Source organism: Megalops cyprinoides, chromosome 5 (genome assembly GCF_013368585.1).
Source record: "Megalops cyprinoides isolate fMegCyp1 chromosome 5, fMegCyp1.pri, whole genome shotgun sequence".
Classification (NCBI taxonomy): Eukaryota; Metazoa; Chordata; class Actinopteri; order Elopiformes; family Megalopidae; genus Megalops; species Megalops cyprinoides.
In genome coordinates this window covers 41,771,223-41,785,129 of record NC_050587.1, presented here as the reverse complement: position 1 = coordinate 41,785,129, position 13,907 = coordinate 41,771,223, and the positions used below count along the sequence as shown (strand labels likewise).

General features: G+C 45.3%; 1 protein-coding gene across 2 annotated transcripts; it reads left to right on the top strand.

Moving 5' to 3' along the window:
- Positions 1 to 2,817: 2,817 nt before the first annotated feature.
- Positions 2,818 to 11,140, top strand: LOC118777940 (guanine nucleotide-binding protein subunit alpha-14-like). Of its 2 annotated transcripts, none has more exons than XM_036529208.1 (7): positions 2,818 to 3,105; positions 7,064 to 7,248; positions 8,080 to 8,234; positions 8,320 to 8,448; positions 8,973 to 9,102; positions 9,621 to 9,774; positions 10,398 to 11,140. In XM_036529208.1, the coding sequence occupies exons 1-7, from the start codon at positions 2,985 to 2,987 to the stop codon at positions 10,571 to 10,573; spliced, it is 1,050 nt and encodes a 349-aa protein (XP_036385101.1). In that variant the 5' UTR covers positions 2,818 to 2,984; the 3' UTR covers positions 10,574 to 11,140. The 2 variants fall into 2 exon arrangements, with proteins under 2 accessions (XP_036385101.1, XP_036385100.1); XM_036529207.1 differs by having other exon boundaries at positions 10,345 to 11,140.
- Positions 11,141 to 13,907: the final 2,767 nt, after the last annotated feature.

Below are 13,907 nucleotides of genomic sequence, written 5' to 3'. Positions count from 1 at the left end.
CCACATACAGGGCTGCAATTGTCATTCATTCTTAATTTCTCACATTCTGGTGAAATCTGAGTCTTGCTGGAGCTGCTTTCTGTGTGTGTGTGTGTGTGTGTGTGTGCGTTTGCGCGTGTGTGTGCGTTCGTGCGTGTGTGTGCGTTCGCGCGTGTGTGTGCGTTCGCGTGTCCATGTGTGTGTGCCCGTGTCCGTGTGTGTGCCCGTGTCCGTGTGTGTGCCCGTGTCCGTGTGTGTGCCCGTGTCCGTGTCCGTGTGTGTGTCCCTGCGTGTGTGTGTCCCTGCGTGTGTGTGTCCCTGCGTGTGTGTGTGTGCGAGCGAGAGAGCGTTTTTACTGTTTGAGGCAGGCAGTCGCTGTGCTCCAGGCTGCTGCACTGAGTGCTGTCGCTGTCGCCTGCTTTTTGTCACGATGTTTGTAGTTCTCTCTTCCTCTGGCATCCTGCTGTAGACTTGGAGTAATAAAATCAGTGCCACCTTTTACACAGTCTGCCTTTCTTTGGAGGGGAAACCATGTAATGCTGCAGCACAGCTGAGTTTGTGCAGTTTGAGCAGGTAAGGGAGCACTGGTTCACTCAGCCACACACACACGTGCACACACACACGCAGTCACACGCACGCACACACGCACACACACGCAGTCACACAGTCACACGCACGCGCACACACACACACACAGTCACACGCGCACGCACGCACGCACACAGTCACACGCGCACGCACGCACGCACACAGTCACACGTGCGCACGCACGCACACAGTCACACGTGCGCACACACATGTTGTGGTGAGGGGTCTATGCAGCTGTCCCATACTGAGAGGAAGAGCTCTTTCTTCCCTCACTCTTCCTTTGCTCTACGCCCAGCCTGTCCAGTTTTCCCTTGAAGGATCTGAAAGTCTGACTCCTGAAAGAATCCTGACAAGTTACATCAGGCATTGATCTCTGAGGAGGTGCTCTAGTGTCCCTGTGGGATGGACACAGTGCTCTATTTCTGTGGACAGAATTTAGCTTGAAGTGGCTTCAATGACACCTGTACAGACAGGGGTGTTAGTGAATATAGAGGGTACAGCACATTTTCATAATATGATTATGAAGAACACAGTATTCTAAATTTGGTCTAGGGCATTGAATAATTATCAGCTTCCCTTGAGGTTCTTTTGAACACGCCCTGGGACTGCTTCACCACCAGGTCAATGTGCTGATGGTTAAGCTGCATCAGCCATAGTTGGTGCCCTATATGAAATGATGTTGCATTAAATTTTCACTGAGAATTCCTGAGCCCACAGTGCTGCTTCATGAAGAGGGGGTCAGGGGCTTATGATGGAATGGACAGCAGTGTAGCAGAGTGGTTAAGGAGCAGGACTTGTAACTAGAAAGTTGCTGGTTTGATTCCTCACGGGGGCAGTGCTGCTGTACCCTTGGGCAAGGTACTTGATTCACAATTGCCTCAGTAAATATCCATATGTATAAATGGATAACATTGTAAAAATTGTAATTGATGCAAGTCGCTCTGGATAAAAGCATTGCTGAATTCCAATAATATAATGAATTTACAGTGGCTGTAGAAGTTACTGCTGTTGCCCGTAGTTGTAGTGGCAGAAATTGGTAAGTGTTTTGTACTCTAAACCTGCACATTCGTAGAGCAGGTTTGTTTTTGCTAGGGGTGGGTGCACTACTTCCCATCTTCAATTTTACACCAACCTCCTCCAGGTCAAAATACACACCCAGACGGCGCCAGCCTAGACCCATTGTGAATATAGACGTATATGTAGCACTGTATATGTATATAGTATATGTATGCAGTATATGTATATGTGTATAGTATATGTATAAGTATATAGTATATGTATATGTATATGTATACTTATACACAGTAAATGCATTTGGCAAACACCCCCTCGGTGTTTTGCTGCCATTAATGAAAGTCCCCAGAATAGCTGTGCATTAAGGCTGGGGGGTGGAGCTCATCAGCTGTGCTCTCACAGGGTGCTCGCTGCTCGGAGGCTTCTCAGGCCCTTGCTAAAGGGAGTATATCTGTCTCTAATGAAGTTGTTTTAGAGAATATCAGAAACATTTGCTGGTGCGTCTGTGATGCTGTCAGGCTTCCAGTGAGTGTGGATGGACTGCATCAGAGGGCTGGTGAGGGCGATGAGGTGCTTCACAGAAGAAACCTGCAATAGCTGCACACTTACGCAGGACCTGCCACATAAACATTTACAGACATGTCTGCAATAGGCAAACACTCAGAAGTAGCTGCAATAGGCACAGATCTATAGCTAAAGCAGAGGTCTCTGAACAGCTTTTATAGCATTAAATATTTTCCTTTTCTAAGGAAGAAGCATCCGTCCGAAGATTGCTTGGGTTGAGCTGGAACCGGACATGTTATCGTAATGTCGTGAGCATATTTTTATACATTTATTCTGGGACTTTAATAACTAATAAACGTCAGAAATCCTAGTAAGTCCATTTTCAGCCGTCTGTAATCACGGCGGCAGTGCTGACTGCCGTGGCCGCATCGCGTTAGAGCGCCTGCTACTGGCGAAGCTGTGCAGCTGTTTCTCAGGTGTGTCACTGGTGCAGGACACTCAGAGGAGACGGTAATGACTCGCGAGGAAGTTAAAAGTATTTATTCTGTTTTCTTGTAAATCATTCTGAAATAATCCACCAATATGTGTTGGTGTTTTCCGGATCACTGTTAAGATCTGCGCTGTCAGCCGGTTTTCATGCTTTCCGCATGTCTACCTGTCATTAAGCACATTCCAGCCCCGAGGAGTTCTGCTGCCCTACCAGGAAGCACACATGCGGCCACCAGCAGGGCCACTTACAGCGCAGAGCTTCTCTCGACGTTTTCTAGTGAAGAAAAACACAAAGTTCCAAGTCGTTGATGCCTGTATAGTGCACCATTTTTGTTCATTTTTCCCACAAGCCGTGTGTTGTGATTTGACATCGGAAGCTTGCGTGCGATTGGCGTTGTGCTGAGTGTAGGATGGATGAATGCTGCGTGTCCGCGGAGGACAGAGAGTGCCGGCGGATCAGCCACGAAATCGAGAGGCAGTTAAAACTCGACAAGTGGGAATCACGCCGCGAGCTGAAGCTGCTTCTGTTGGGTGAGTCAAGTTGTCTCAAAGTAATGATTTTACACAACTTTAATAGCAGATAACGATGGCAGCAAGACACCGCGAATATACATGTTGTATAGAGACCGAGAACAGCAAAACCAAATAATGGCCAGTGGGTACAGGTGTGTATTTAGCAACAGGGGCTAAAGTGAAATTTTTAGCTCTGCCTCAGGACTTCGCTGGAGGAACAGACTCGCAGCAGTCAGACGGCAGTAACGCAGTCTTACGAGCTTGGATTGTAGCACTCTAAACGCATTTCAATTTTCTGTTGTGTGTTCTGTTATTTTATTCATCTTGACGTATATGCTCCTGATATACATAGAATGTTTATAATTTATAACTCGCTCTGGATAAGACCACATGCTGTGAATACATCAGAGAAAAATGGGCTGCGAGCAAGTCTGTCCTCGTGCGCCTTATATGTTTAAAAATGATTGAACTGTGATACCTTTATGCGTTTTATTTATGACTCGCTCGCTCACACACACACACACACACACACAAGGTGCGATGACCGGTGTGGGGAGGCGGGAGTGTTGTGTGGAAACTGTCGGCTTTAATGTAGTTTGTCTGGGACGTGTTGGATGGATTGTTTGCTTATGCACACAGATCTGGAAAGACACGGCATTCATTTAACTGAGTCACCGATGGCATGTCAGTGTTTCACTTTTTAAGAAGTTATAATATTAATATCAATCATTCTTGTAACACACACTCATACAAAAGCAAACACACCTATGTATATGAAGAACAGGCAAATGTGGAGACGCCAGTGGAAAGCGGAGCGGCGCGCCTTCGCTCTCTGCCCTAACCGCCTGCGCTACAGCGGGGACGCTTTCAGCAGATCGGCGCTCCTCTCATGCGAATACATGCAAAAGCGCCCGCTCTTATTCGCTTATATGAATAAGCGATGAAACAATGTACATTTGTAGTGTAAATTATAACAAGGACAAAATTAGGGTAAGTACGGAATTTTAAATCATTTTTCTGGAGAATGACATTAAACTCTATGTTACTGGTTATCTTGTCTCTACATTGTTGTACTGTCAGTTCTCAAAATAAAGCCAATTCCCGGAAACACGTAAGTGCTGCTTAATACATTGTGTAATATTTTAACACTGCATAGACCGTGAAGATGCCAATATTTACTTGCTTGCACACCAGATATTTGGATGAAAGGATTTATCATAAAAAGCTGAAACGGTAGTAAACTGTGCACAATAAGTGTGTTGCTGTAGGCTAGTGACAGAGGTCAGGAGCGGATCCATCCAAATGCATTATGTGTGAGTTGGTCGTGGTGAGTAGAGGCGCGTTTAGGATGAAGGGATAGCGAAACCACTCTGCTTCTTCTGCCAGTTAGGTTACACACTACACAAGGAGGAAAACCGGATTGTGGGAAACATGAAACCAACATTTCCCAGTTCGTGAGTAATCTGATACTTCAGCAGTCCTCATAGTTGATAGAAAAAAAACCTGTTTCACCTGTTAAGTGTCATACTTTTAATTGATTTGGTTCTGTCTGATTAAATTCTTGTTAATTTGCTGGGTCTTCTTTCCGCTTTAGGGGGGGGGGGGGGGGTATTCTCCCATTCGCACGTTAAGTCCTTTTTTGCGCTCCTCCAGTTACGCGTATTCTCCCCTACGCGCTCCGATCGCGCCCACAGCGCTTCGTTTCAGAATGAAGGCGGGCTTTGTTTAAAACAGAAGTGGACTGAGCCACAACCTCGTTTATTTTGGCTGTTGGGAAAACGTGGAACGTAGATTTACGCATTTACCAAGTGAATGTCATTGAAATCCATTCAAACCAGAAACCAGACTCTTATTTTGAAAATGAATGCAAAGGGGTCAAATGCAATGCAAATGCAAATGAATGCTACTGTCTCATTGTGGAACTGTACACATCCTGTCCCCGTACTGTCGCTGTACCTACTGTATGCACTTTTGTAAGCTGCTTTGGATAAAAGCGTCTGCTAAATAAATAAATGTAAATAAATGTAAAATATTACGAATCGCCTCAAAGGAAAGCATTTGTTTCTATCTATGACATAAACCCAAAAATAAAGTAAATATACCAAACGACACATGTGCTGGGCTTATATATAAAGACATGTTTGATGTGTGGAGATTCATTAACCCTTTCGCACATATCTTAATTTGTATGCTATGTAGCGCGGGTGTTAGGCTACGTTACACGTTTCGTTATGTTTTCATTAGCGTTATTAAGCTTCTCATAGTTTTCATTTAGCATTTGCTATATTTGTTAATGTTAAATCGCTGTTTCAATAAAGCTAAAATTAGCTTGTATTTTTCCAATCTAGTTTTCTAATGGCACCAGTTTTAACATACGCGCTAAACGGCTAACCACACCGGTGTGACCGCACGCGCGAAAGGGTTAATAAAAACGCACTATTGAGGAAAAGGTGTAACAAAATCCATGTTCCAATGTCCACGCTTGAACTCAAGCTGAGTAGCCTATTATTAAAAATTCATTAGTAATCATCATGACTCTTCCGAAGTACTCTCTATTAGCTAAATCGATTAATGAATGGCTAACGCTCTGCTATTTATACTCATCTTAACTGATATTCCTGTTTTATTCTAATTGAAATTCTACTGTAGTTGGGCTTTTACTTCTCTCTTTCTCTTTTGTATGCTTTCTCTTTGACCTGAATTTTGGTGACCTCACAGGATGGCTAATACATTGTCAATAAGTGTATTTCGAACTACTCTGTTGTAGATATGTGTGGACCTATGCCTGAGGCAAGTGTAGGGGTATGGCTGTGAGAATGTGCATTTGTAAGTATGTAATTGGTTAATGTTGTATTTTGTACACACCAGCTGCTAAGGTATGTTTGGGGAGGGTGGGGATGAGAATTTCATTCCAAAGCAGAAAAGAAGGAAAGTGTTCCTTCAATAAATAAAAAAATAATAATCACCTCACCTGCAGTTCTAAAATTCTGCATATTATGTGTGTGACGCCAGGAATGAAAACAGTGACAAGTAAATGTAACGGACCTCTTTATGACTTGTCTGTAGTTCAGGATATGTGTGATGTGGGATATGGGACATAGTGTTTCTCAAAGCTGCAGCTGTGGGTTTTCCCAGATTTGCGATATCAGCCACAGCGTGCGCCTGCAGCCCACTGAGCCCAATTCTACCTGCTGCAGCTCACGAGCTCTGTGTCTCTGCTATACCTCTCTGTGTCTCTGCTGTATGCTCTGTGCTATACCTCTCTGTGTCTCTGATCTGTGCTATACCTCTCTGTGTCTCTGCTCTGTGCTCTGTGCTATACCTCTCTGTCTCTGCTCTGTGCTATACCTCTCTGTGTCTGTGTCTCTGCTCTGTGCTATACCTCTCTGTGTCTCTGCTATACCTCTCTGTGTCTCTGCTCTATGCTCTGTGCTATACCTCTCTGTGTCTCTGATCTGTGCTATACCTCTCTGTGTCTCTGCTCTGTGCTCTGTGCTATACCTCTCTGTGTCTCTGATCTGTGCTATACCTCTCTGTGTCTCTGCTCTGTGCTCTGTGCTATACCTCTCTGTGTCTCTGATCTGTGCTATACCTCTCTGTGTCTCTGATCTGTGCTATACCTCTCTGTGTCTCTGCTCTGTGCTCTGTGCTATACCTCTCTGTGTCTCTGATCTGTGCTATACCTCTCTGTGTCTCTGCTCTGTGCTATACCTCTCTCTGTCTCTGTGTCTCTGCTCTGTGCTATACCTCTCTGTGTCTCTTTATGAACTAGCCTTTTTGCTTTCTCTTTTATTTTGCCTCTATCCCTTGTTTACAGTGTCTAGCAGAATACAGTACTCAAATAGCATTGTATAATGCTATGATATTGTTATTTCAACCCAATCCCTTTTGATTTATGCACTGTACTTTGTGCTGTAACCCTCCATGTTTTCTTCTTTTCTCTCTCTTTTCTGAGCTTCCTGTTCTGTGTTCTCAGGCACTGGAGAGAGCGGCAAGAGCACCTTCATCAAACAGATGCGCATCATCCATGGCTCAGGCTACTCGAAGGATGACCGGCGTGGCTTCACCAGGCTGGTGTACCAGAACATCTTCACTGCCATGCAGGCCATGATCAACGCCATGGAGATCCTCAGAATCCCCTTCGTGGACGACCATAACATCGTGAGAGTCCCGTCCACCCCTCTCTCCTCTCTCCCCAAAGCAGGCAGGTCGGGCTGAGGCTTGCTGAGCAGGACATGCCCAGCTACTCTCCTGAAAACATACACTTAGTCTAAATAGCTTCACATTGAGTTACCCAAACAAGCTTATCCATAAGTAAAATGACAATGAAAATATAATTGCTTTTCATAAAGACTGAAAACGGAATGGCCTTGCTGATATTATTAATGATACATATCGATATACTCTCTGTTATATAGATGCATGAGTATATATGCTTAGACAGTGTATGCTACAAAGTCTGAACTTAGTGAACTTTAAAGATCTTGAAAACATGTTGCATCAGATTATGCCATCTACTGATGTCATTAATACAGAGTGATGTCATCATTCACTTTGTCTGTGATCTGCTTGCAGCTGACAGTGATGTCATCAATGCATGTAGAGAAGAGAGTAATGTCTTTGCAACTGTGTGGTTGAGAGTCCTGAGTGAGGTGGAGGACTCTGTGATTTCAGATGTACTCTCAGAGGCTGAGTGAGGTGGAGGACTCTGTGATTTCAGATGTACTCTCAGAGGCTGAGTGAGGTGGAGGACTCTGTGATTTCAGATGTACTCTCAGAGGCTGAGTGAGGTGGAGGACTGTGATTTCAGATGTACTCTCAGAGGCTGAGTGAGGTGGAGGACTCTGTGATTTCAGATGTACTCTCAGAGGCTGAGTGAGGTGGAGGACTGTGATTTCAGATGTACTCTCAGAGGCTGAGTGAGGTGGAGGACTCTGTGATTTCAGGTGTATGCTCTGTGGCTGAGTGAGGTGGATGACTCTGTGATTTCAGATGTACGCTTTGAGGCTGAGTGAGGTGGAGGTGGACCACGTGACCACGCTGGAGCAGAAGCATGTGGAGGCCATTAGCAGGCTGTGGAGTGACCATGGCATTCAGGAGTGCTACAGCCGCAGGCGGGAATACCAGCTGTCCGATTCTGCTAAATAGTCAGTATCTTAAACAGAAGTACTTATACACTGACACTACATTATGTTTGTATATATTTTCATTGATTTATTTTTTATATTTCAGTTACCTGTGCAGTTTGGATCGAATCTCCAGCCCCTCTTACCTCCCCACACAGGAGGATATTCTGCGTGTTCGTGTCCCAACTACAGGCATCATCGAATACCCGTTCGACCTGGATAAAACCATCTTCAGGTACACCATCACACCTGCAGCACCTGCTCTGCGGGGATGATGAGGAGAGTAACAGGTTAGGATTGGGGTTAGGGTCAGGGTTAGGGTTAGGATTAAGGTTAGGGTTAGGGTTAAGGTTAAGATTAAGGTTAAGGTTAAGGTTAGGGTGAGGGTGTGGGTGAGGGTGAGGGTTAGGGTTAGGGTGAGGGTTAGGATTAAGGTTAGGGTTAGGGTTAAGGTTAAGATTAAGGTTAAGGTTAAGGTTAGGGTGAGGGTGAGGGTGAGGGTTAGGGTTAGGGTTAGGGTTAGGGTGAGGGTTAGGATTAAGGTTAGGATTAAGGTTGGGGTGAGGGTGAGGGTGACAGTTAGGGGCAGGGTTAGGAATAACAGGAGTGACATAAATTGGGTGAGAGACTGATGAGACATTAGTACAGGACAGAAGTGGTGGATATAAAATATATATCAGCTATTATAGAGTTAGAGCAATTATAAGAAATGGAATTTCAATTTGTTTTTTTCTTTTTCTAATGTTATATTTTCTTTAGGATGGTAGATGTGGGAGGCCAGAGGTCAGAGAGACGGAAGTGGATCCACTGTTTCGAGAAGGTCACCTCCATTATCTTCCTGGTGGCTCTGAGTGAATATGACCAGGTTTTATCAGAGAGCAGTAATGAGGTGAGGGTATCCAGCATGAGCAGTTCTGATCAGAGTGGGAGTTCAGTGACCGTATCCAGGATCCATATCCATCAAAGCACATTTAGGAGTAAAAAAGTCCTGCCTCAGAGCAGGCTTCTCACTTCTGCTTGCAGCAGGGAGTAGCTGCTCTATCCCACCTGTGAATGGCACTTCCTCCCATATGTTGAGAAAATACCCAATAAATGTGATGGTTGAAAGCAGTAGTGTTGCCATAGCGCTGCGGTTTGTGATCATATCAAATAAATGTTATTAGATGCCAACAAATTCACATAGATAATCAACCTGAAAGCAACAAATATAATTATTTGAAATTGGTTTTGTTAATAATGACTGATGACTAATACTAATTTGCTGCTGATTCATTCATAGAGAATGAATAACTGAATGAGTCACCTAAAGATGCTGTCAGGGATCAGTCTTGTGGAAGACCTCTGAGTGTAAACTGAAACAGCCATGTTGTGAGTGTCAGAATGTCAGTGCCCAGCTGCTCCCTGCAGAATCGCATGGAGGAGAGTAAAGCGCTCTTCAGGACCATCATCAGCTACCCCTGGTTCCATGAGTCGTCCGTCATCCTGTTCCTCAACAAAACAGACCTGCTGGAGGAGAAGATCACGCAATCACATCTCACTGACTATTTCCCTGAGTACACAGGTGAGTGCGTGTGTGTGTGCGTGTGTGTGTGCGTGTGTGCGTGTGTGCGTGTGTGCGTGTGTGCATGCGTGCGTGCGTGCGTGCGTGCATGAGTGTATGTGTGTGTGTGTGTGTGTGTGTGTGTGTGTGTAGGTGTGCGTGCGTGCATGAGTGTATGTGTGTGCGCGTGTGAGCATTTGTGTGTGTGTGTGTAGGTGTAGGTGTAGGTGTGCGTGAGTGTGCGTGTGTGCGTGTGTGCGAGCGCATGTAGGCGTGTGCGAGTGTGCGAGCGAGTGTGCGCGTGCGTGCGTGCGTGTGTGTGTGTGGGTGTGTGTGGGTGTGTGTGGGTGGGTGGGTGTACCTATTTCTGGCTTTTCGCTGCCAGGATTAAGCATATTAAGGGAAGCATGATCACTGTGGCAGAGTGTGAGTGGGAGCTGGCTGCTGTGGCTAAGGTGACTCGTTGTGGCCACTGAATAAAAATGACTCTGATCAGGCTTTTCATCAGTTTGCCCACGGTGAATATTTTGTATAGCTTCTGATCTTATGTTTTTATAGTTTATGTTTAAAATTTATTGTGCATATTTGTAGGCCCCAAAAATGATGCTGATTCTGCAAAAAGGTTCATACTGAGGATGTTCCAGGAGCAGAATCCAGACAAGGAGAAGACGATCTACTCCCACTTCACCTGCGCCACAGACACAGAAAATATCCGTTTCGTCTTCAGTGCTGTCAAAGACACTCTCCTGAGACACAACCTGAAAGAGTTCAACCTGGTGTAGCAGGATGTGACTTTGGGGATGCTCCGCTGACAGCCTGACCACTTCACCTACAGATTCTTCTCCTTACCAGCACAGATTGAGCACTCCGCTAAATCACACCCATAAATGAAAGTGGGATTTGAGAAATTGCCTGGATTATGCAAAGGAAGGTTCCTCAGGGGCTGTGTGGAGAGACCTGCGCACGCAGCTTCTCCTCCATGCTGAAGCAGTGTGATCAGGGAAAACACTAAAGGGTTAACCCAGGAAATAATGAAGTGTCCTTGTCGCTAGGATACTGAGCAAGTGAAAAGATCCAAAACACTGGCTTGCACATGCGTACTCTATAACACGCTGCTGCAGTGAGAATGCAGGCCTGTGTTCCATCTGTCCTGTGATCCTCTCCTCAGCTCCACAGCTTCCTGATAAACATCTCTCTGTTATAAACGGCTCTCATATGGATGTAGGGTCTGTGCCTCTTCCATGTTCTTTGGCATTTTGGGCTCTTTGTGGTTCAGCACTCTGGTGCTTTCCTTTTTAAATCGCATGCAGAATATTAGAAGCCAGTTGGCTATTACCCATACCCAGAACAACCCTAACCCTAACCTCTGAAAATAAACAACTACAAAAGGTGCATTAATAAATCATTTAGTGAAAAATGATAAGAATAAGATCAATGCTTATTATTACTACTAAGAATAATATTGACACTGAACATGATAAACAAATTTCTATATTTCTGTATTTGGCTTTTCAGAATATTTAATGACAATGAGCCACTTTTTCATCTGTGTATTAACTGCAGTTTGACATTAAAGAAAGCATTTTTCTTCTTTTAGCCTTGTGAGCTCGGTTGCCTGCTGAATCCCGTCAGACTGAGTCCGGAAGCCAGTGTCTCTGTGTCACACTGCAAACCTCATACTGCACTGCATGTGACTCCGAGCAGCAGAGGACAGCCAATGAGCTTTATAGGTGTTTGAGTCGCTAGAGGGTGCTGTTGCTGTAGTGAGCTGCGGAACAGAGAAACCCTAATTGTTCCTGCCAGGGGTCACAGCTAGGGCTGCACGATATAGCCGTCGAGATATATCAAATAGCTGGTCTTAGAGCAATAACAGCTGACCCTGGTATGTGGTCTTAGGTTTCTTCCCGTATTTTTTTTCCGTTCTGCCATACCTGATGCGGGAGCACACCTCCAAAGTTCAGTGAAATGCTTCCGGGGCAGAAAAATATCACTTGTATCTATATGTTGGTTAACATACCTATTAGCTTTGAAAAACACATAGCATATGTTTTCACCCTTTATCTTTGTAGCCATGTGTTTCTATCTACCACATGGAAGCAGCATAGTGTTGTTGCTGTGATATCAACATTGAATAGATACGAGTGGTGTTTTTTCCCCCTGGAAGCATTTCACATGGCCTCGGAAAACTGGAGGTGTGCTCCCGCATCAGGTATGACTAAAGGGAAAACAATACGGGAATAAATGTAACGCCACATACCGGGGATAGCTGTTGTTGAGCAAAAAATAGCTATTCGCTATATCGCGACGGCTATATCGCCCAGCCCTAGTCACAGCGGGCGGGAGATGGAGGCCATACTCGGAGCCGTGATGCTGTGTTTTAACGTTCAGAATGTTACCCAGCAGAGAGGCGCTTTCTCAGGCTCTGTGGGACTCGCCTGTGCTCATGTGTAACACTTAATCAATGTATACAATGTGACCAGCGTAAGATCCAGACCATGTCCCTTCAGCAGGGTTTAGCAGAATGTGCTTTAGTTTATACTCCTGTTATGAACTTGTTTTATAAAGTGCTCTGAGATAACTGTGAGGGTACTGTATAAATCCAGACAAATACTGTGACTAAATTAAACATCTTCTGATAATCATTCTTCTCTTGACACACCTTCAATCGAACCAACATAAAGCACATGAGTTTAATCAATTATTCAGCTGATTATTTACTAAAACTGTTGCTACTGAATGCTGACATGATTTAAATACACGATAGCTTAAAATAAACAAAATTCTCCATTGAAAATAAATGTTGAATGAATCACTGTCCATCGATGTTCAGTATTAAGATGATTCACTGACAGGTGCTGGGTAAGTACAGCTCTTGATAGATTTTTCTTGTGGATTTCATATTATACTGATGTTCACGAAGTCAGCTTGGAAATTTAATATTAATCAGCTCCGAGGAGAGCAGTTCAGGATAGTGCTGTGGACACCAGCCTCCACACAACACAGGACCTGAGGCCTGCATACCGCTCCCACCTGCAGTGAATCTCACGCACACACAGACCACAAAGACCTAAAGGTGAATATTCATTTCAGATTCACAGCCACATTTTGAGGATGAATATTCGACTTTATTTACCTGTGGTGTTTGAATTTGTAAAGAATTCACTCAGTGATGCTGAATGTGAACTGTAGTGAGAGTGGGAAGTGCTCTGGTGAGGAGCTGTGCACTGTGTTAAGAGCCCTGTGGTGTTTCACTGTGTTCAGAGCCCTGTGCTGTTTCACTGTGTTCAGAGCCCTGTGCTGTTTCACTGCGTTCAGAGCCCTGCTGTGTTTCACTGCGTTCAGAGCCCTGCTGTGTTTCACTGTGTTCAGAGCCCTGCGGGGTTTCACTGTGTTCAGAGCCCTGCTGCTGTTTCACTGTGTTCAGAGCCCTGTGCTGTTTCACTGTGTTCAGAGCCCTGCAGGGTTTCACTGTGTTCAGAGCCCTGCAGGGTTTCACTGTGTTCAGAGCTCTGCTGTGTTTCACTGTGTTCAGAGCCCTGTGGTGTTTCACTGTGTTCAGAGCCCTGCGGTGTTTCACTGTGTTCAGAGCCCTGCAGGGTTTCACTGTGTTCAGAGCCCTGCTGTGTTTCACTGTGTTCAGAGCCCTGTGGTGTTTCACTGTGTTCAGAGCCCTGCGGGGTTTCCCTGTGTTCAGAGCCCTGCGGTGTTTCACTGTGTTCAGAGCCCTGTGTGGCTCGTGGTGTTTCACTGTGTTCAGAGCCCTGCGGGGTTTCCCTGTGTTCAGAGCCCTGCGGGGTTTCCCTGTGTTCAGAGCCCTGCAGGGTTTCACTGTGTTCAGAGCTCTGCTGTGTTTCACTGTGTTCAGAGCCCTGCGGTGTTTCACTGTGTTCAGAGCCCTGCGGGGTTTCCCTGTGTTCAGAGCCCTGCGGTGTTTCACTGTGTTCAGAGCCCTGTGTGGCTCGTGGTGTTTCACTGTGTTCAGAGCCCTGCGGTGTTTCACTGTGTTCAGAGCCCTGCGGGGTTTCCCTGTGTTCAGAGCCCTGCGGTGTTTCACTGTGTTCAGAGCCCTGTGTGGCTAGGACCTCACTGCCCTGAACCTTGGACCTGATCACATGCGTGCCCAGCAGACAGACACTTCAGCTTCCTGTTTCAGC